Raw genomic sequence first — 18,789 nt, forward strand, 5'->3', positions numbered from 1 at the left:
ACGGTGTTTCGACGTCGACCAAAGGTGGAACCCGATCATCCCGCTGGCCTCAGGTTTGTGGTTCGTAAAAGGTGGAACATTAATTGTGTACAGTGCACTCAAGTTATGAAAGCCTGTTGTCAACGAGCAACTCCAAACATTCCGACGTGGCGACAATCGGATGAGCAACCACCGGCACTACATGGTCATTAATGTACAGGGCAAAGTGCATCGAACATTTCTTCCAATGGCACACGTCGAAAGCTCCCTGTAGGACAGAACTCCAGGAGCAAGGGAGCAGTCCTTAGCAAGCGTGTGGTTACACATTGGCTTCGTGCAGCCATCCGAAAGGGCTTCTCGAGTGTTGTTCTCTTAGTGGTATGCAAATACCGCACAAAACACGATGCTGCATTGGCCGCTCGTACGCAAGAATTTAAGGGCAGCACGTCTCATCCGCGCCGAGGCGCAGCAAACGAGAAGCAAACAGCGTGTCCAAAATTTCGAACCACTCCTAGCAACAAACTGAAGCTACTGTCGTCTCTCGGCAGTACTTGATAGAGCTGAAGAGCACAAAAAACTCAAGACACTACGGCATCGGTTATTTGCGAAGCCAAGTGCAACCGTAGGGCCCTCATTTATATTGTATTGTCCATTTCGCAAGTTCTGCCAAGTTAACCCCTTTTAAATATGGATAGGAGAGTTAATTAAATTCCTTTTAATTCCTTGCCTCTGGTTCGCAATATTTTCATCAAAAAAGAAAAAGGCAACATTACACAAACAAACGTACAAGAATTGCGTTTGTTGGAACTACGCAACTTACGCTTGAGCTGACGTTTTGAATGAAATTCCTTTTCGACTTCATTGGCGAATGACTGGAGTTTCGGGTGGATTCCCGAAACGACCCACGCAAAGCATTGGTTTTCGAACCGAAATTTGCCACCCGAAAACCCGCCAATACTCGGAACTGCGGCCGCCTTTGTGCGCCGCCTAAAAATGGATCCTTATTGTGCGCCCCTAACCGAGAGGGCCGATGTCCCAGAGCGTTTCCTAAGGCAAAGGTTCACAGAGCGGCCAAAATGTTAAAAATGGTATCCACTACTTCCAAGCTACGGCAAAAGCAGAACAAGGCCTTGACCGAGATGGACCGAGTTTCCAGGAAACCGGGCCGCCGTGCTGACGAGTTCAGTAAGCCGAAGACCGCAAATTCGCCGTCCTCAATAGCTTCCCGTCTATGTCTCCGGTACATGACTTCTTGATGTTTTGTTTCGAGGGCTTCCTGCTGCATGCTATCAGCTTGACGCGTTGCTGGGTTGGTGAAGAAATCACTTCGATAAAGGCCAATGAATCACAAAATCCCTAGTCTGGCCCTATCTTATCGCGCCCCGCGTTTCGGGCGGGTCCGGACGCTCGATAAGATCTAACCGGCACTATGGATCGGCCCCACTAGCGGACTCTCATTCATCTTGCGGACTGCTTAGTACCTCATTTTGTACCAGTTTGGCGGACAGTTTGTCACCGTGCGCATCGTGACACTCCGGACGCGGCAGTCAGGTCGGCAATGTCATCACCGGTCAACTGAAAGTAACGGGTTTAGACGAGAGTGATCAGAGGGAGCACCTTACCGCGGACGTTTGGCAACTCCTAGAGGACCAGGATACGGATCAGGAGCGGTGGATTCGAACCCGGTTGCTAGCCTCCGATTACATAATGGGGTGCTGCTGTAGTTCCTGTAAGTACAGAGTTGATTCGAAAATCGGAAACTCATGAGTCACGGCGCGATAGAGTGGTCAGTGTGTTGTGTGTTGATGTGTAAAACGAGAGTAAGTCGAAGGGTATTAACAGAATTGTAAAGGCCAACCAGGTCCGTGTGCGAAACCGTTTTCAAGTGAGCGAAAGCAGTTAAAAAAAGCGACCAATTAGCCAACAAACAATGTTTCGTGCCGGTGTGAGTCATGCTTGGGCCCGAAATAAAATTAATCCTCGTCGTCACGGCTCCGTTGTGACTTTACTTTTACATCGCTGGCTTCATGGGGCGGAGATGAAAATTCAGCATCAATTTCAGGGCCGGCATTGATAGGCGCAGCTTTCGAGCATGTAAACCGAAGCCCCTGTCTCGATTGCGATAAATAATGATTGGCCCATAGCCCCATCCGGTGGCGGCAGTCGGGTGCCGGCACGTTACGCGCGGTGCATTAAAATATAATTCCTGGTGCATCGTACATCGCACGGTTTATGGACCAGATTTTGCTGCGGCCATCCGGGTGTCCGGGGTGATTAATCGCATTCATTTATCGTGCAGAAACGAAAGGTATGATAATGATTAATCACGCCAGCGTTGAGTTCGATTTTCAAAAGCAACTGCCGAGTTACACCATTTTATTGGTGTTTTACATTCAGCACCATGGTAATCAATTCCGTGGCTCAGTGGCTGCTTCCGTGGCTGCTTCAGTAGATTCGCCATTACGATGAATAGGCACTTAGTTTATTTAAACGAAAACGAGAAACCGAACGATTTCCGCTATCAGCTGGAGGTGATTGAGAGCTTCAGCATAATAACTACGGTTGGCCCACTTACCTATCATTTTTACGTCCTCACCATTGAAAAGAGTCAAAAATGGGGTTTAGAAGGGGAGTGATTCCGTGGGGTTCAATAATGATCATTGCATCACACACGCTATCAGCCAAGGCTACCAGCGAAGCCTTATCGGGGGCATTCTTTCCATTTTTTACCAAGAAACATATCGGCTAGTGTTCCACCGGTTGATTATCGGCACATTGTCGGACTATCTTTGACGCAATCAACCCGGTTTACACGTCAAGGATACCCCAATGCAGATAAAGGAAATTTTCCACAACAAATCTGTGCCAACCGGACGAGATTAGGATTTCATGTCACGCGCACATCACACACCGCGGTGCCAATGATGCTGATTACCAATCTCCTGAAAACATCTGCAAAAGCTACCAAAAGTTCTGCGTTACCTTCACAAAAAGTGGAAACCGAAAACCATCTTGTGACGGGTAATTGAAAGAATTAAACCGGTTACCATCGTCACGGAACTTCTTTCTGCCATCCGAAGGTTGTCTCTCGACGGGCTTAACTGATGCTGTGTCAATGTTTTTGAAAGTGATTAACCGTCGGAGACGACTAAGGGCAACTCACTAAAAAAGGTCCTATCCTCAAAAAGGACGGGAAAAGAAAAGGATTGGATCCTTCAAAACACGCCCCCAAGCACTGTATCCTTCAAACAAAAAACGGACGGACACCGCGACGGTTTCTGGGACGATTAAAATAAAGATTATAAACGCGGGATTGTCTAAAACTGGCACGGCTGCTTCATTTCGCCGGCTTTCGTCGAGTGCTTCATTTGCTTTTAATCTTTCACACACAAACACACACACTCTGGCGCACTACTCCGTGACCACTGTTTTAATCATATTAATGCGTTTTTTTGTGTTCTCTTCCACCGCTGGCAGCTGATTCGCAGGATATTACGCCCGTGCCGGACCGGCCGATGCCAGCGGACGAGTTCCCACCGGCGACCGCATACGGTGGCAGTGAGCTCCCGACGGTTCCGGAAAGCACCCACGAAAACGGATGACGAATGCAATAACGTCCCGATGGCGGATCGGGTTCCGGATCACCGACATGCGCCATTGTTTGCCCGCGGAAGGATGCAGCATGCAAATAGTTTAAGTGTTTTGTTTATGTGCCATTTCATTCATGTTTGCTAGGTTTAGGTGGAGAAATAAAATTAGTGCCGTGTGAAGGAATAATCTGTTTGTGTTTTATTTTATAACGGCGCGTGGGTTATCGAGAAAAATATAATCATTTGTTTTTTCGGTTGCTCCAGCATCCATCATTGAAGTGGTACAGGAAATAACAGATTGCTATGCCATTATGTATGTTTGTATTCGAGGAAGCAAGGCAGGGTCATGAATATTTCAATATTTATTTTAAAGCTTATCGATTCTATGGTTGATTTCCAGGTTCAAAAGAACGCGCTTTTGATAGCTTACCGTGAACTTCTCTAAGTCTTACCTGTATAATTCCAAGCAACTTAACACATATACGTTTTTCGGATTGATATCGATAACATGGTATGGCAATATTGATTGATTAAACAAGCACAAGAAACTGTACATCATGTTATCAGGACCTCCTGACCAACGAAATAGCATCTTCACCCTCAAAAGTCTATTGTTTCTGAGTACACTACGACGAAGAAATCGCTATACGCTTTTATTTGCTTATTTTACAACGTTTCCACAACGGATTGATCATTTTCTACGTTTCTCGGCCCATCGTTGAACCTTTCGGCGGTCTTCCTCTTCATTGAACGTTTTAATAAACTCACCGTACTGGTCGGTAGCCCCATTGGCTTGCTTTCCCCGGACACGCATCAACCTTTTCGGGTCGCTCAGAAGTAGGTCCTTTTTCATTGGCTCAATGATCGCACCCTGCCGTGTGACAACACGCGGTTCGATCATGGCCACGTGCGCCGACTCCGGAATGAACGTGCGACCGATGGGGGCCCTCAGTGACGCCTCGAAATCCTTCACCGTCACGTACGGGAACGGAAGATCGTTGATCAGATGCTTCTTCAGCTTGTCGTTCACGAGCGCGTCCTCGTTGATGATGACCTGATCCTTGTTGTCGTCACGACGCGGCAACTCGGTCGGGGGTTTAAAAATTTTGCGCACCTTCCGTGGTTTCCGGCTCGGTTTGACACCCGGTCCGGCCCATTCACCCCAACCCGGCATCGATAGGTTCACTTCCTGGGGAACATTTTTGTCTCGCTCGTCCTGCTTCTCCTTCACGAAGTCCGCCACAATGTCGTCGTCTTCGAACGCTTCGGCAATCGTTAGGCGCTGATGACCGACCGCCTCGTCATCGGGATCATCGTCACCGTCGGACAGTTCACCGGTAGCTACCGCGTCCGGAAGGGCCGTTAGCAGATGCTTCGGTTTCATCTGAACCACTTGCTTCAGGTTAATGTCGGCGGATGCTGTGGGTGCCCCCAAAACCGTTTGCCCTCCGGTGACGTTAGTGGGCGCTGCGGTTGTTGATTCCTTTGCTGCCATATCGGCCGTCTCGTGCAGTTCAATGTCTGCATCGGCCAAGCGTGGTTTTTTCTTAAAACTCAACCCAGTGTCATCGCTCATCTTGCCCCGCTTCGGGCCTTTTTTGACTTTCTTTTTCTTCGAAGTACCTTTTGTTTGCTGCGAGGAGTCTACGCCCTTGATACGCTGCAGCTTGCCTTCGAGTGCATCTTGTATCAGCTGCTCCGCTTCATCGAAAAGAGTCTCCACGTTGGCGACAACTTTGTTCGATTTCTTTTTCGTTTTAGACACAACTTTCGGATCGTCCGGATCATGATCTTCGGACTCGTTCTCGTCGGAGTCTTCGTCCTTAGTTGACGATACTTTCCATCCTCCTCCGGTCGCTGACTTCTTCTCCTTTCCACGGCTTTTTACGAGCTTCTTCTTAAACTGTTTGATTTCAGCGTCGTCCTCTCCACTGTCTCCATCGACTTCTTTTTGCTGTGAAGATCGTTCCTCTTCTTCGTCCGCTGCCATGCTGGTCCTGATGGCTTTAACACGGTTGCGTTCCTCCCAGTACTTGCGGTAGCCACTGGTGAGCGTCTGCTGACTTGCCGCCTTTTCATGTTCGCCTCTCACTTGCGTCGTCCACGGGTTAGCGCTACCTGAGTTTCTCTCCCTTTCGACCATTTCCAGCTCCACGTCCGACTCCGAGCTGCTTTCGTCCTGCTGCATCCGTTTGGCCGTCAGCTCACGGCCAATTGCCAGCTGATCGGCCAACTCTTGCCGCACGTCCATGTTGTATTTGGCACGCACTTGCAAGTTCTTCGCCCACGTGCCAGTGTTTTTGTGGCGCAAGGTGGCCCGTTCCTGAAACCGCTGCTTCTCGATCCGATCAAGCTGCCGAAGCGCTTCCTCCGGATCTTTCTCGCGAAGTTCTTCAAATTTTTTCATCTCCATGCGGAGCTTGTCTCTCTTCAGCAGCCGATGGTACTTTTTGCTCTTGATCTTATTCATGCGCCGCCCCTTAGCGATACGGTACGATTCGCGGAGCTTCTGCTGCGCCCGTTCACGCTGCTTCTGCCGCATCTCCTCTAGCGTCAACTGATAATTGGGACCTTCTTCGGCGTCCGAATCGCCATCATCCGCCTCGGTGCCGGCGTACTTGCGATCCAGCTCTTCCATCGCTTCCATCAACTTCGTTTTCACCCGATACTCGGACACCTTCTTCGGTGGCTCGTTGTGCACGCTGAGGCTGCCATACTGGAGCGGGAAAACGGTCTGCGGTGCAATGTCCGTCACCGTCACGACCGGCTCCCATTCCGCCAGCTCCTGCTTCACCCGGAAGAATCCAGCTTTCCGTTCGAGCTTATCGGCGACCGGTTTTTCAAGCGGCTTACTCAATGTCTTTCCGCTTTTTAGCTTATTCAGCTGCTTCAACACATCCGGTTGCTTGTTTTTCTTGGAGATTAACTTCTTTAAATCGGCCAAGCGCACCTTGCCTTCCTTGGTTTTGGCCAAATTAAACTCCGAACGGATGAGGCTCGGTTCGGTGCGTGTAACACCGCGTATGAAATGCGAGCCGGTGATGCTGTTGATGTTATCGATGAGGTGGGCATGAGCCGTTGAATTAAAATCGCCATCTTCGCCAACGTCCTCGGTTACGGCGCGGTTCACTTCCGTTGTTGCTGGCATTTTGATAACGCCTTTTCGTTAAATGGTTAGCAAGAATCTAAATTCACGCAAAGCACGGACACAAAAGGCAAACACCCAACCGCATGGCAAAATCAACAAGAATACACCACTTTGTTTACATTTTCGCAGGTTTTGACACTTACCGGTTCAAAACAGAAAACATTGCCCAAGTGGTGAAAAGAATCACCGAACCGGTTCATGAGGCATTGTGGGAAATTTCGTTGTGCCCAAAATTAAATACCAAAATACATTGATGAAAGTTTGTATTGAAAATAATCATCTTTTTCTTGTTTCGCCGGCCAAAAACAACAAAGGTAATTTTCGAAAACTGAACCCAAACATGAATTGAAATATCTGATTGATATTTTGAGTTTTCTCATATATTCAGTAGCTTTATTCTCGTACTTTCTTGTTAAAAATGGCTTCGTGTTGTTGAAGTGCAAAAAAGCAGTGAACGCACACGAAAGTGGGGAGTTCAGGGTTTTCTTTCTGCTCAATAATAACTGCCATAATTTCCGTAACCGAATTGGGCCGCCTGTTGCTGCGCTTGCATCTGCTGCTGGCTACCGTTGATGTTTCCAACAAACGGCTGTTGCCCTTGGTACATAAACTGCTGTCCGAAAGGTTGCATCGGTCCCTGGGGCATCTGCTGACCAAAGGCACCAGCCATTTGCTGCTGTTGCATCATCGCCTGCATGTTGGCTTGTTGTGGATAGAACGGTCCCATCGCAGAAGCGTTCGGTCCCTTCCCGTTTGTACCGAAAGAGTTGATCGCTTGAATGTTCGTTCCTTTTGCCGCTGGCATTCCACCGTCCGTATCCTGTGTTCCATTTCCACCCAGCGACCCGATGGTCGTTATGGGGTTCGAGTAATCGCTTTTTCCAGCAGAGCCAGCAGTCCCTTTGTTGGAAGCATCTGTGAAAGATTTCTGTAGTGATTCCATCAGATTCGCAACCAAGTTGTTGGTATCGGCGAGCGAAGAAACCGGTGCATTTGAACCACTGGCAGCCCCGTCCGGTGCATTCAGACGCTGTGAGTGGTTGGAACTGGTGTCATGTGCCTCACTCACATCCCTGGCTGGTAGTGACGACACGTTCTTCGAGGCCGCACGTAAAATATCATCATAACTGTAATCCTCATCGTCCTCGGAATCATCCATGAACTGCTTGGCCTGTTTGGTCTGTTTCTCTAATTGCAGGTTCGTTTGGGTTAGAGTGCCACTCGATGGAACATTTTGTGTCACATTTCGGTGCTTTAACGGAGACTGCCGACTCGGTGCGGTCTGTCGGTAGGAATCGAAATCGAGATCATCATCTGGATCCTGATAGCTGTTCCGTTCGTCATCCGACGTCCGGCCGGCCACAGCAGAACTGTCCCACGAGTCGAAGTCGACGTAGTGGCGCAAACGCTCTACACGCTCTGGTTCCGAACGCTCCAGCTTCCGCAAATACGATATCAGATGCATCTGTTCTTCACCCACAAGGTCTTTGAAATTTTTAAGCAGTGTTTGCAAATCGGAATCGGATATGTTCTCCAACATCGTCGATGATCTGATGTTGGTGATCGGTGCAGGTGTCACTTTTTTGGCAACTTCCGGCACCCTTCGACTAACGTTCATCGCCGATGGATCGATTCGCGTACGATCAAACATCGGCCCTAGGCTTAACATCGCAGCCGGTTGTTCTCTGTGCATCATACCACCGTCGTCAGCAGCATCACTAGCAACTCTTACACCACTACCGCCGCCCCCTGCGGATAGTGCGGTCAGATAGGTCTTGGTGGTGATGATGGTTTTTCTTTCACGTGATATTTCCACCATCGCAATGTAAACGTTGATAAGCTGCTCCAGCTCTTCGGTGGAAAAATCTATCTTACCCTGAGCCACCAACGCCTTCGCCAGTTGCCCGGCAATGGCCGCCTTATCGAGTCCGCTACGCCCACGGTCGGAAGAGGCAGCGATGGATGCCGCACCACTCTCACTAGCGGCCTGTGAATCACGCGACACTTCTTCCTCCACCGGTTTTGGTGCCACTGGCTCGCGCTTGGAAGCCTCATGCAGCAGGCTAGCGATGTTCTGGATTGCCTTCTTGATCGCTGACACCTTGAGGGGATCGATCGTACCGGCCATCATGTGACCCTTAAGCTTCTCCTTCACCGTTTCCAGGAACATACTGTTGTCTTCGTTCATCAGCAAATCGTCGGCCGAGTTCGCCTTAACCTTTTCGAGCGCCAATCCCTTCGACAGTAGATCGATCACCTTCGGTCCCAGGCTGCCAAGGTAGTCTTCTAACGCGGTCAGCAGACGAAAAACAGCAATGAAATTGATCGATTCCGCATTTCTCGCATCAAAGTCCGTGCGTACGAACACCTTATTGTTAGGACCGTAATAGTTCTTAGCCCACTCGTCATAATCCACATGGTCCGGCACTGTTGCCGGCTCCGAACGCTTGCTTCCCACCTGCGACGTTCCACGGGACATCCACGAGACCTCATCGTCGCTGATCGGACTGCGGGAGCGGCGCGAATGCGATGTAGCACGCTTGTATGATGGCGCTTCCCATTCGGCAAAGTGTGATCCGGAACCGGCAACGGCACGCTTTCGGCTACGAACCGCCGGCTGGCGGGGCTGTCCACCTTTGTAGTCCGCTTCATCTTCACCCGAATTACTGACACGGTAGCTGCCTTTGGAATCGTTCGAACGGGAGGCCTTCGCTGCCGTCGTCCCACTCGATGGCGGCACATGTAGAGTGTACTGTTCCCGCAGTTCATTCGTTCGATCTTCCTCCTCCGCCGATAAGTTTAACTTTGTGCGCACTTCGAGCTTTTTGCGCTGCACCTCCTCGTCGTGGAGATCCTTCATGCGCTTCGTCCAGTACTCGATCCACTCCGGTTTGAAGTTGTGCTTCTGGGGGTCCTTCTTTTCCGCCTGCAGCTCCTTGTACCGGCGGTTCCAAAACATTTTCCACTCCTCCGAGTACTTTGGATGTTTTTCCGGGTTTTTCTCGTACTCCTTCATTTGTTTCGTCAACTGGGCCACGGCCAGGTCAACAGTGCAGCGATACTTTTCCCACTTGTAGCGCTCGTGCGCCAACTGTTCCGCTTGTCGCGACAGTTCCGCTGGTGATGGAACTATCTTCCTGGGGGGCAATTTCGCGACCCCACCCGGTTGTCGAGCACGATTCAAGGGGCTTCGCTTGCGCAACCGCTCGCGATCATTGTTTTGGTCGCCACTCGATGAAATACTCATCACCGAATTGGCGCTACTTAAGCTAGAAATTGAATCGAGACTACCCCGCTCGTTCCGGTTGCGATACCTTCGGTGACCGACACCGCCACCACTACCGCCGCCTCCCCTTTCACCATCGACCGAAGCTGATGGGTTCTCCTGGGCGGCCGACTTCAAATCTTGCAGTACCTTCTTATCGATCAGCTCGACAAACTTCGGCCCAGTATGCTCGTCGAAGTGCTGGCCAAACTTCACCGCCTGGATGTACTTTGTCCTGTTGCGGACGAAATCGTCACACTCGTACGCCTGCGGTGTCATTCGTCCGTGATGATCCTCGATCGCTTCGCAAACCGTTTGCACTACCCGACAAAACACACTTTCCTTCGCATCGGCGCCGGCCTTGTTGCGGTACGGTGCGAGATGCTTCATCACCGTTGGGTAGTGCTTCTCGAGAAACTTTATGCGATGCTCGGGCAGAATCATATGGGTCGTAATACCACTCTCAGTATTACCGCGAACATCGCACAGGGCACACTGGTAGGTAAGCCCTTTGCCCTTTAACTCAATGATGTACTCTAAACCCACGAGCGGCCCCGCTCTGTAGCCATCCAGCACGCCTTGAAGCTGCGCCGCGGGTTTGTTCTCTCCTTCGGCTAGGGCACCGTCCGTGGAGTCCGCGGTCGACGTACCATCTGCTCCCGATGATGCTGAAATACCATAAGAAGCCCAGGTTACCAGGAGTGGTTCTTGTGGATAGTTTTCACTTGTCTTACGTTTGGGTTTTGTCACCAACGAAGCCCGATACTGTTCGGCGTCAAACACGTTCACATTTAGCCGGGCTTGATGACGGCGTCCGGCCATGTGAATCTGCAGCATCCGTTCACCAACCAGACAAGGGACACCGCAGATGTGACAGCTGTACGAGAACAGGAAGTCCTTGTTACGGGGCGAGCGGCTAAACACCCTTCCTTCGGAGTCATCCGACAGTTTGACCGTGGCTTGGAGCACATGATTTTCGATATCGATTTCGGTCTGCAATTTTCCGAAACAAACGTACAAAAACAAACAAAAAGAGAGAATTAGATTAACATGCAAAAACTACCCCTTCGCCGTCCGGTAGTTCTGTTTTCGAGCGGTCAACGGCGAGCGTCTAGAAAAGGTCTGTCTAGAATTAAACATTTTGAACACTTTTGATTGCGTGCCACAAAGTCCTTGCAACTTGTCGGTGAACTGGTTCACTACACTCTTTTCAACAACACAACAACACGTCACAATTTCGCACAGCGTACGGTGAAGGATATTCGAGGGACATTTCACGCGAGATCAGAGGTACAGGTACAGAGGTTGGCGATCTTCACCCGTTAGGGCTCGATTGCCTTTTGTGGCGCTTGGTAGGTATCCTATTATGTTGGTAACCAAATAGACGGCTATTTCCATGTATCTAACCTTTGATCTATGCTGTAAAACTTTATTTCAAATAAAAAATGTTCACTTGGAATTCATATAAAACAAAAGTGTACCTACCTTCGTACGGGCAATACTTTCGCCCTGCTTTTTCATATCCTGCATTTCGTCCTCCATTTTTACACTCGGTAGCGCACCAGGCGGGTGGAGTAATGAGGAAAACCCACTCTCTCCTGTTTTCCGGTTTCCGAGCTGCACAGTTTTCTTAGCTGTCGCTTTTCCCGGTGTTGCTCTTAATTCTATTCACCCCACTGAATTATTCACCACAGATCACTGATAAACCGATAGCGGGCAGGATAAAAATAGTAATGATAACCGGTAGTTTAGACTGTTCGGATTGGTTAATCGACAGGCGGTATTATATTTGTTCACCAACACTCTTCACACACACTGTACCGTCTAAAAGTAGTAGTGTATTTTACAAGCCCTTAAACCGTGTTTTCGTTCTTTTGTTCAAAGAATGAGCCATCGAAATGATCGGATTGCGCAAAATATACACCCCCAGTAGCTGTGACAGAAGAAAATGGAGTAGATCTCTAAGTGAAATAGTAAAAGATTTTTTTCGCGATTTCGTGCCCGTGGTCTTAACACGAGCGCGTACAACGTGACAAAATCTGAAAGGAACAGGTAAGAGAAGATAGTACACAGTTAATGGAAGCGATACTTTTCGGCGATCAAGAAGCTGCCGCGCGCGATCAACCCGGTATGCTTTCGATCGCCTTCAACATCATTCATACAAAACGACGTACACCATCCACGGAGAACTAGATCGAGACTTATTACTTCAACTGTTTTACACACCAACTTTAAAACACTGAACCGCAAACTTGATGTTTGTCAGTTCGCTTAAGTAGGCCAACATAACTAAACGTCTAGTCTGGAAGTGAAAACCCTTTTAAATCCGGCTTCTCGTGTTGCAGGAACTACATCTTACAAACATTGCATTGCCGCATACATTGACAGGGGTTGTGGGGTACTTACCTTAGTCGTTGCGAAGCGTAAACAAACATACAATACTTATATCACTGCACCACAATTTGCATGATTTGCCAAATAGTTTTGTACCGTAATACATAAAACAAGTATCCGGCATTTGAAAAATGTATTTCAATGTTTGTTCTTCTTAGAGAATTGTAGCATACCGTTTGAGAAATGCTTACAAAGAAGAACACAAGCGCTTAATCAAGATTAGCACTTGAGTAAATTCATTCAAATTCATTAACCAGCGACCTCCTCAAACTGGCCAAGCTTTTTCACTCTTGAACAACATATTTCCATAGCTTCTTCAAAATACTCAGATGACCTTGAAGACAGCCACTATTGCACCTGATTATACCCACATAGCGTAGCGTGCCATGCCAAAATGGCAAACAATGGTAGCTAAGCAGGCACCTGGATTTGTGTTCAATGTTTTGCCCCTTCGCTTAACGCTCCAAGAACCAAGGCTTTTGCCATAGCAAAGCCCAAGTGAGACTATCCACTAGGGCTTCATGTTGTCCTTTTCAAAGATATTATCGATTGCAGACCGATTTTTTCCACGATTCGGTACAGCTTCCCTTAACCGGTAGTAGAGGACCTCTACAACAATGGTTTAGTACACATTTCAGATAGCTTTCTATTTTCATCCCGTTAGCGATGCCTTCACGGGTCCCGAAGGTTGGTCCGGAGGCTCGCGTCTGTGCAATTGTAATTGCCGTCAAGATGCCGCCGCCATACTGTCAGCAGATCAGCAGAGGTCACTTGAGCGTTGGAAAGATTCGGTTTTCGCTGTTGTTTAGCAGCGAGTCAACCGAAAAGCCAACACAAAACACACACCTTAGTGGTTCATGTAAGTTATTCAGCAATGCTTACCTTTGCTGAAGATTATTTTGCAGTATTTTTGCGTTAAAATCTTGCTGTGCACGATTACCCAAACACTTCACTGAAAACTGAAAAATACCTTTTTGACAGTCGCACGCACACCCTCACAGCCGAACCGGTTCGCTTGTTTTCAAGAGGTGAGTTTTTTTGACACCACCGATCGGTGGTGAATAACTCGCACTCGCACAACAAAAAAACAGCCTCCGATCTGTCAAAAATTTTCCTACGAAGCTTGGCCTAATCTGCGTGGGTTTAACCTTGCAAAATGTTGCACGATTCGCTGCGTTTGATTAATTAAAAAGTATTGGAACGATTTGAGAACGTTCCGATTGTCGCCTTCATCCGGTTGTTGCAAGGAAATGCTGTGATCCGTGTGGGAAGAGAACAGTGTACGTGCCGTGGAGCAGTTCGTCGCCGTAGAAGGGTTCCGTTCAGTGGAGGGAATTTGCGTTGAAAAACAATGACGGAACGGTGGCACTTGAACAGCGGTGCGAGAAGTGGCATGGGAGGTAGTAGCGCGGATGATAGTGCACCCAGCAACGGCATTGGCAACGGGTCCGGTTTGGTCGGCAGTTTAGGGGGAAGAGGCAGTCCCGTCGGTGCCGCAACAGGAGCGATTGGCGGAGCACACTCGTTCGGCGCAGCTAACGGAGAGTCGGGCATTCTGCGTAAAACGGGACACTTCCATCAGCATGGTGCTCAAGAGAAATTTGGCGATCTGCTTGTGTTTGGCTACTCGTGCAAGATCTTCCGTGACAACGAAAGGGCACGGTACATCGATCAGGGCCGACATCTGATCCCATGGATGGGCGACAATCAGTTGAAGATAGACAGGTTAATAGCTCCTTTCTCTACACTCTTTACCATTTTCTTTCTGCTAAACTCGAAGTATCAGAAAACATTTGTACCGATCAAATCTAAGCAACAGCGACAGCAGCGGCGGCGGCAGCTACACGGCGCAGTAACCTGATGGAATGTACGGAATTTAGCTTTGACCTCCTAAACGATCGATCCTGGCGAGCAGTACCTCGTGCGGTGAATGACCAACCAGATAATGGCTCGTTGTACTGTAAAAAAGGAGGTTGGAACAATTGGAATTGGTTCCAATGGAACTGTGATCGGGTTAAACACCCGAACTGCAGTTGGTCATTAAGTAGTACTGCAGTGCACAAGATCGAGCCTAGAGAGGAACGCAGTACTAGTTTGCCAAGTCTAATGTTTTCGCGTCGTGCACCAGAGACTCTCGTTTGTCACTTCAACGTTCCGGATCGAGTTGCGCTGGTCGCGTACCAGTGTAATTGCTCCGAAAAGAAAGTATGTTACTCTCACTTTTAGGTCTCTATAAACAAATCAAATTCAACCCAACAGAGTCGTTCGGCGGCAGTGGTATGTATAACACATGTGGTAATTGATATACTTCTATAAATGTTTATTTTAATTCTCAACATTTTTTTCTCTATTTCTCTATTCTTCTGCTTGTGATGTGTGAGGACAAAACGAACAAAAAGAAACATAGTCGATGAAAAAAAAACTAAAGATTTCTGTCTTCCGCCTCGCACCCGCCGTTCCGACGATTGCAAATTCGAGACAGAGTCTACATTCTTGAATGAACAATGATTAAATTAAATAGTGAGACATCATTGAATGATGATCAACGAATGCCCTCTTGCCCTAGTCAAACATTTAAAATCTTAGAAAAGTTCGAAGCCTTTTGTCTAATGTGATTTGCATAGTTGAAAACGCAACAAATTTAATGAGACAACAAGCAAATACAAATAAAATCCAGAAAAAAACAGCGAGACATCCAATAATCACACCAACATACTGAATTGTACTCCTCTGAAGGAGTCGATCGGGAATGGAGCGATATTAATCTGCGATCCGTTTTGCTTTCCCTTTTTTCTCTCTTTCTTTGTACCCTTTTCACCTGCGTCGAATACGGATTGATCAGATATGATGCCCGCGGTGCGTTACACGATCTCACTCCGTATGAACCACCGTCCGGAGGCTACCAGGATCGATTGGAAGGTCTTTCGCCGGCGGAGCAGAAAGCGGAACGCCTGTGTGAAAACGAACGCTACTACAGTCTCTACAAAAATGAAGTCGAGGAGGAGATGTATCAGGGTAAGGACATAGATGTGTACATTGAACGAAAATGTCGTACAATAACCTAACGAATACTGTTTCCTTTCTTTCGCCAGAAGAAACTTTGAAACGGGAGACGAGACTCGGTAACCAGATAGCCTTCAACTACGATGCACCACCGGCGGAAGCTGCTACCGTGGCGACGGTCGCGGAACGTTCGGCCAGCGACGATCAGGAAGACGATCCATACGTACTGCCAGCCAACTTCGAAGTACCATCCGACATTCCTCTTCCGGAATCGATGAAAGAGCACGCGATTATCGAGAAAACGGCCAAGTTCATCGCATCGCAGGACGTCCAAATGGAGATTCTGCTCAAAACAAAACAGTCCAACAATCCTCAGTTTAATTTTCTCAACCAAAGTAGCCATCTGTTTCGCTACTATCGGCATGTTTTGTTGGCATTCCGAACCAATCAATATCCGTGCATTGTCGAGCAGCAGGATGAGACGGAAAGACAGAATGCAGAAGTAGCACCGGAGGGCGGTGACCTCGACCGAGATGGTGACGTGACTGGTGTTAGACCTGTGATCGTTGTCCCGACAATTAAGTACAAACCTTCGGTCGACTGTGCGTACACACAGCTGATCAGTAAAATCACGGGCGCACCGATACCGACAGTGTCGGATAGCCCTGAAACGATCGAAGGACCCGCACCCGAGGCTACTCAGTCGGCCACATTGCTTTCGAATGAGAGTGAGAGGTGTGTAGTTAGCTCGGAGCCGGCCACATGTGTGGAGGTGAAATCAGTGTCTACCGGGCTGGCCGGCTTGGTGCAGTACGATTCCGGAAGCAGCGATGAAGAAACTTGCGATGCGTCAAAGCGAAAGTCCTTCGAAACTGGGGAAAAAAATGAAACCGAGCCATTGCTTCCTTTCACTGCAGCAGTTCCCGCGTTAGCCGTTCAGCACGTAATCGATCGGACGGCCATATATGTAGCGAAAAATGGTTACAGCTTCGAGGAAGCACTACGGGCAAAGAACGATCCTCGTTTCGTGTTTCTTAACCAAGCGCATGAGTTTTACCCGTACTATGCGTACTGCGTGCGGCAACGGATGAACGCGAATGATGGTGAATCTGCGTCGACGCTGCCGACCAGTTCACCGCCTAAAGCGACGGTTGTCAGGATGGAAACCGAAAATGGAACCGTAGTGGAAACGACGCCAAGTTTGGGGATCAAAACAGTCCATACGGCAGCTCCCAAGACGGTTGCTGCTCCGGTGAGTAAGATTCAACATCAAAAGCTGGGAGCTCCGGTTAGCTTTTCGCTTCCTCGCAAAGCAAAAGATGACGCCGGAAGCAAGGTGCTGGCGAGTGATGACGACGAAGAGGAAGCTGTGAAAGAAACCGAATCACAGGAACACGTTAGCGACGGCCTAAACATTGCTCAAGCAGAAGATGAGCTTACGAATAATCCACTGTGCGAGGGAGCCTCACCAACATCTACCACAATTGTTAACTCAAACAATGAAGTTGTCGATGACACCCAAGGGGACGCATGCACACAGGACGTGCATGAAACGAAGGCTTCCATCCAAACCGATCCCATCGGGGCAGTAGAAAATCATGCCACGGAACAGGAACCGATGGTCTCTAAGGAAAAACAAGCGGAACGCAAGAAACGCGCTAGCATGTTTGTGAATCTTATCAAGCACGCGGATCAGAAGACGCCGGTCTCTGCCACCGTAGTAGAGGCAGAGCACACCCCAGATACGAAATCACCTACGCCCGATGGTGACGGTATCAATGACGTGGATGAAGGATCGATTCATTCGGTACACTCAACGAGCGAATCGCCGAAGGACCAGAGATTCAACACCATCATGACGGTGATCGACGATGACGATGATGATGTGGTGTTAGTAAGCGAAACGCGACTCGCTCCCCGACGATCTCGTTCACGGTTGATGCGCTCGTGTTCGCGAGGAAGCCACGGGGCCAAAGTGGAAGGATCGTGCAATCACGATAGTAACGGAAGCCGGCGATCGAAGAAGAAAAAGTCCAAAAGCCGGCATCGATCGCGGGACGGGGGAAATCGGGGGAAATCGAAAAAGAAATCAAAGAAAAAGTCACTCTCTCGTTCACGATCTCGTGAACGATCACGCAGCAAGCGTGGTCGAAGTCGAAGCCGACGAAGTCCGAGTAAGTCTCCCAGCAACAAACGACAAAGTCGCAGTCGTAGCCGGAAGCGGTCACGCAGCCGGAACAGCAGTCGTAATACTTGCGTGAAACGATCGCGTATGCAGAGAGGCAATTCGAGTCCATCTGCGTCTAGCGCACACTCCCAATCGCGATCCCGTTCGAAAGGTAAACGATCGGAAAATCGACGCACAAAGGACGAGCGATCGAGTCGCGTAAAAAAACACAGACAAACGAAAGACCGATCGAACAGTCGGGTTTCGCACGGAAGGAGTGATAGCGATTCGGATGGCCGATACCGCAGGCGACAACATGAGAAAAAGGAGCGAGACAAAAAGGGCCATGATGATCGGTATCCTCCTCCGTCCAGAACGAGATACTGGGATTGCTGAACGGTCACGCCACATCGCCACGAATCATATCGACGAGCAAGGATCAGCGATTCCGATGGTGGATAACGGACCGAGAGTACAATCGATGCACATCGGTGCTCTGCCTGCAACATTGGAATTGATGAGAAAATTGAACTGTTTAATAAAATGTATTTTAATGAACCTTCATAACAGTATGTTCGTCTAAGTTTTTTTTTTAATTGAGAAATCAGTTTTTGTCATCTTGGGGCTTAACAACAAACTGACGTGCCGCTGGCTGACGCTGGTATTGAGATTACAGTAGACAGTGGAACGAACCTCGGCGTTACTAATTGTTTGATTATTGCCATTCTAATGGATCATTATAATTATAAGCTTTGCGATTTTTATGGTCACCTTTTGCTCTTTTCGTAGACACAAAAGTGCCACCTCACTCCAGGATGTTGATAGCGCAATCACCATATGCATTCCGGTTGAACTCCTTTGCCGGCGATGATTACGAGGCAAAGTTAGTTGTCCCTTTGTATAGTTGACCGGTTGTGAAATATTTCTTTTTTTTGTGTGTAAATATTTAAACAAACAATCATCACGAGACGATAAGGAGGCGATTTTTGGGTTCCCAAGCGCATCATCCCGCTGGATTGGTGGTCCATCGTGATCACATGTGTTTGCGGGTCACGAGACAAGTTATCGGAAACAGCAACTGTGCATTCTTCTTACGCTTCCGTCCCGTGCTTACATCACTCACAGACAGTGGAGCACACCCGTGCATGGAGCATAAAATGATGTTGACCGAAAATTAGAACTCATTACTGATAACACCACCGAGACGAGATGTACTTCGTTTGTTCTTGGTCGTCGACGATAG

At 48.6% G+C, this 18,789-nt stretch overlaps 3 protein-coding genes across 4 annotated transcripts; 1 reads left to right on the forward strand and 2 right to left on the reverse strand.

Moving 5' to 3' along the window:
* Window positions 1-4,220: 4,220 nt before the first annotated feature.
* Window positions 4,221-6,717, reverse strand: LOC128269807 (U3 small nucleolar RNA-associated protein 14 homolog A). Its single transcript, XM_053007211.1, has one exon. It carries the CDS (start codon window positions 6,715-6,717, stop codon window positions 4,261-4,263), a length of 2,457 nt encoding a protein of 818 aa, XP_052863171.1. The 3' UTR covers window positions 4,221-4,260.
* A 395-nt stretch (window positions 6,718-7,112) lies between these two features.
* On the reverse strand, window positions 7,113-11,524 carry LOC128271901 (uncharacterized protein CG7065-like). Its single transcript, XM_053009582.1, has 2 exons — window positions 11,468-11,524; window positions 7,113-10,975 (listed from the first exon to the last, which is right to left on the reverse strand). Exons 1-2 carry the CDS (start codon window positions 11,522-11,524, stop codon window positions 7,211-7,213), a joined length of 3,822 nt encoding a protein of 1,273 aa, XP_052865542.1. The 3' UTR covers window positions 7,113-7,210.
* Window positions 11,525-13,642: 2,118 nt separating this feature from the next.
* LOC128275450 (protein suppressor of white apricot) lies at window positions 13,643-18,105 on the forward strand. 2 transcript variants are annotated; one of them, XM_053013947.1, is made up of 3 exons: window positions 13,643-14,101; window positions 15,219-15,391; window positions 15,469-18,105. In XM_053013947.1, the coding sequence occupies exons 1-3, from the start codon at window positions 13,728-13,730 to the stop codon at window positions 17,940-17,942; spliced, it is 3,021 nt and encodes a 1,006-aa protein (XP_052869907.1). In that variant the 5' UTR covers window positions 13,643-13,727; the 3' UTR covers window positions 17,943-18,105. The 2 variants fall into 2 exon arrangements, with proteins under 2 accessions (XP_052869907.1, XP_052869908.1); XM_053013948.1 differs by lacking the exon at window positions 13,643-14,101 and adding an exon at window positions 14,254-14,653.
* The last annotated feature ends 684 nt before the right edge of the window (window positions 18,106-18,789 follow it).

The sequence above is a fragment of the Anopheles cruzii genome, chromosome 3 (assembly GCF_943734635.1).
Source record: "Anopheles cruzii chromosome 3, idAnoCruzAS_RS32_06, whole genome shotgun sequence".
Classification (NCBI taxonomy): domain Eukaryota; kingdom Metazoa; phylum Arthropoda; class Insecta; order Diptera; family Culicidae; genus Anopheles; species Anopheles cruzii.

Excerpts from the sequence above, each read along its gene's own strand:
- LOC128269807 (XM_053007211.1), bottom strand. The coding sequence starts at position 6,717 with ATGCCAGCAACAACGGAAGTGAACCGCGCCGTAACCGAGGACGTTGGC.
- LOC128271901 (XM_053009582.1), bottom strand. The coding sequence starts at position 11,524 with ATGGAGGACGAAATGCAGGATATGAAAAAGCAGGGCGAAAGTATTGCC. Across the intron at positions 10,976-11,467 it reads AAAGTATTGCCCGTACGAAG|ACCGAAATCGATATCGAAAA; the intron begins GTAGGTACACTT and ends GGAAAATTGCAG.
- LOC128275450 (XM_053013947.1), top strand. The coding sequence starts at position 13,728 with ATGACGGAACGGTGGCACTTGAACAGCGGTGCGAGAAGTGGCATGGGA. Across the intron at positions 14,102-15,218 it reads AATCAGTTGAAGATAGACAG|ATATGATGCCCGCGGTGCGT; the intron begins GTTAATAGCTCC and ends CGGATTGATCAG. Across the intron at positions 15,392-15,468 it reads CGAGGAGGAGATGTATCAGG|AAGAAACTTTGAAACGGGAG; the intron begins GTAAGGACATAG and ends TTCTTTCGCCAG.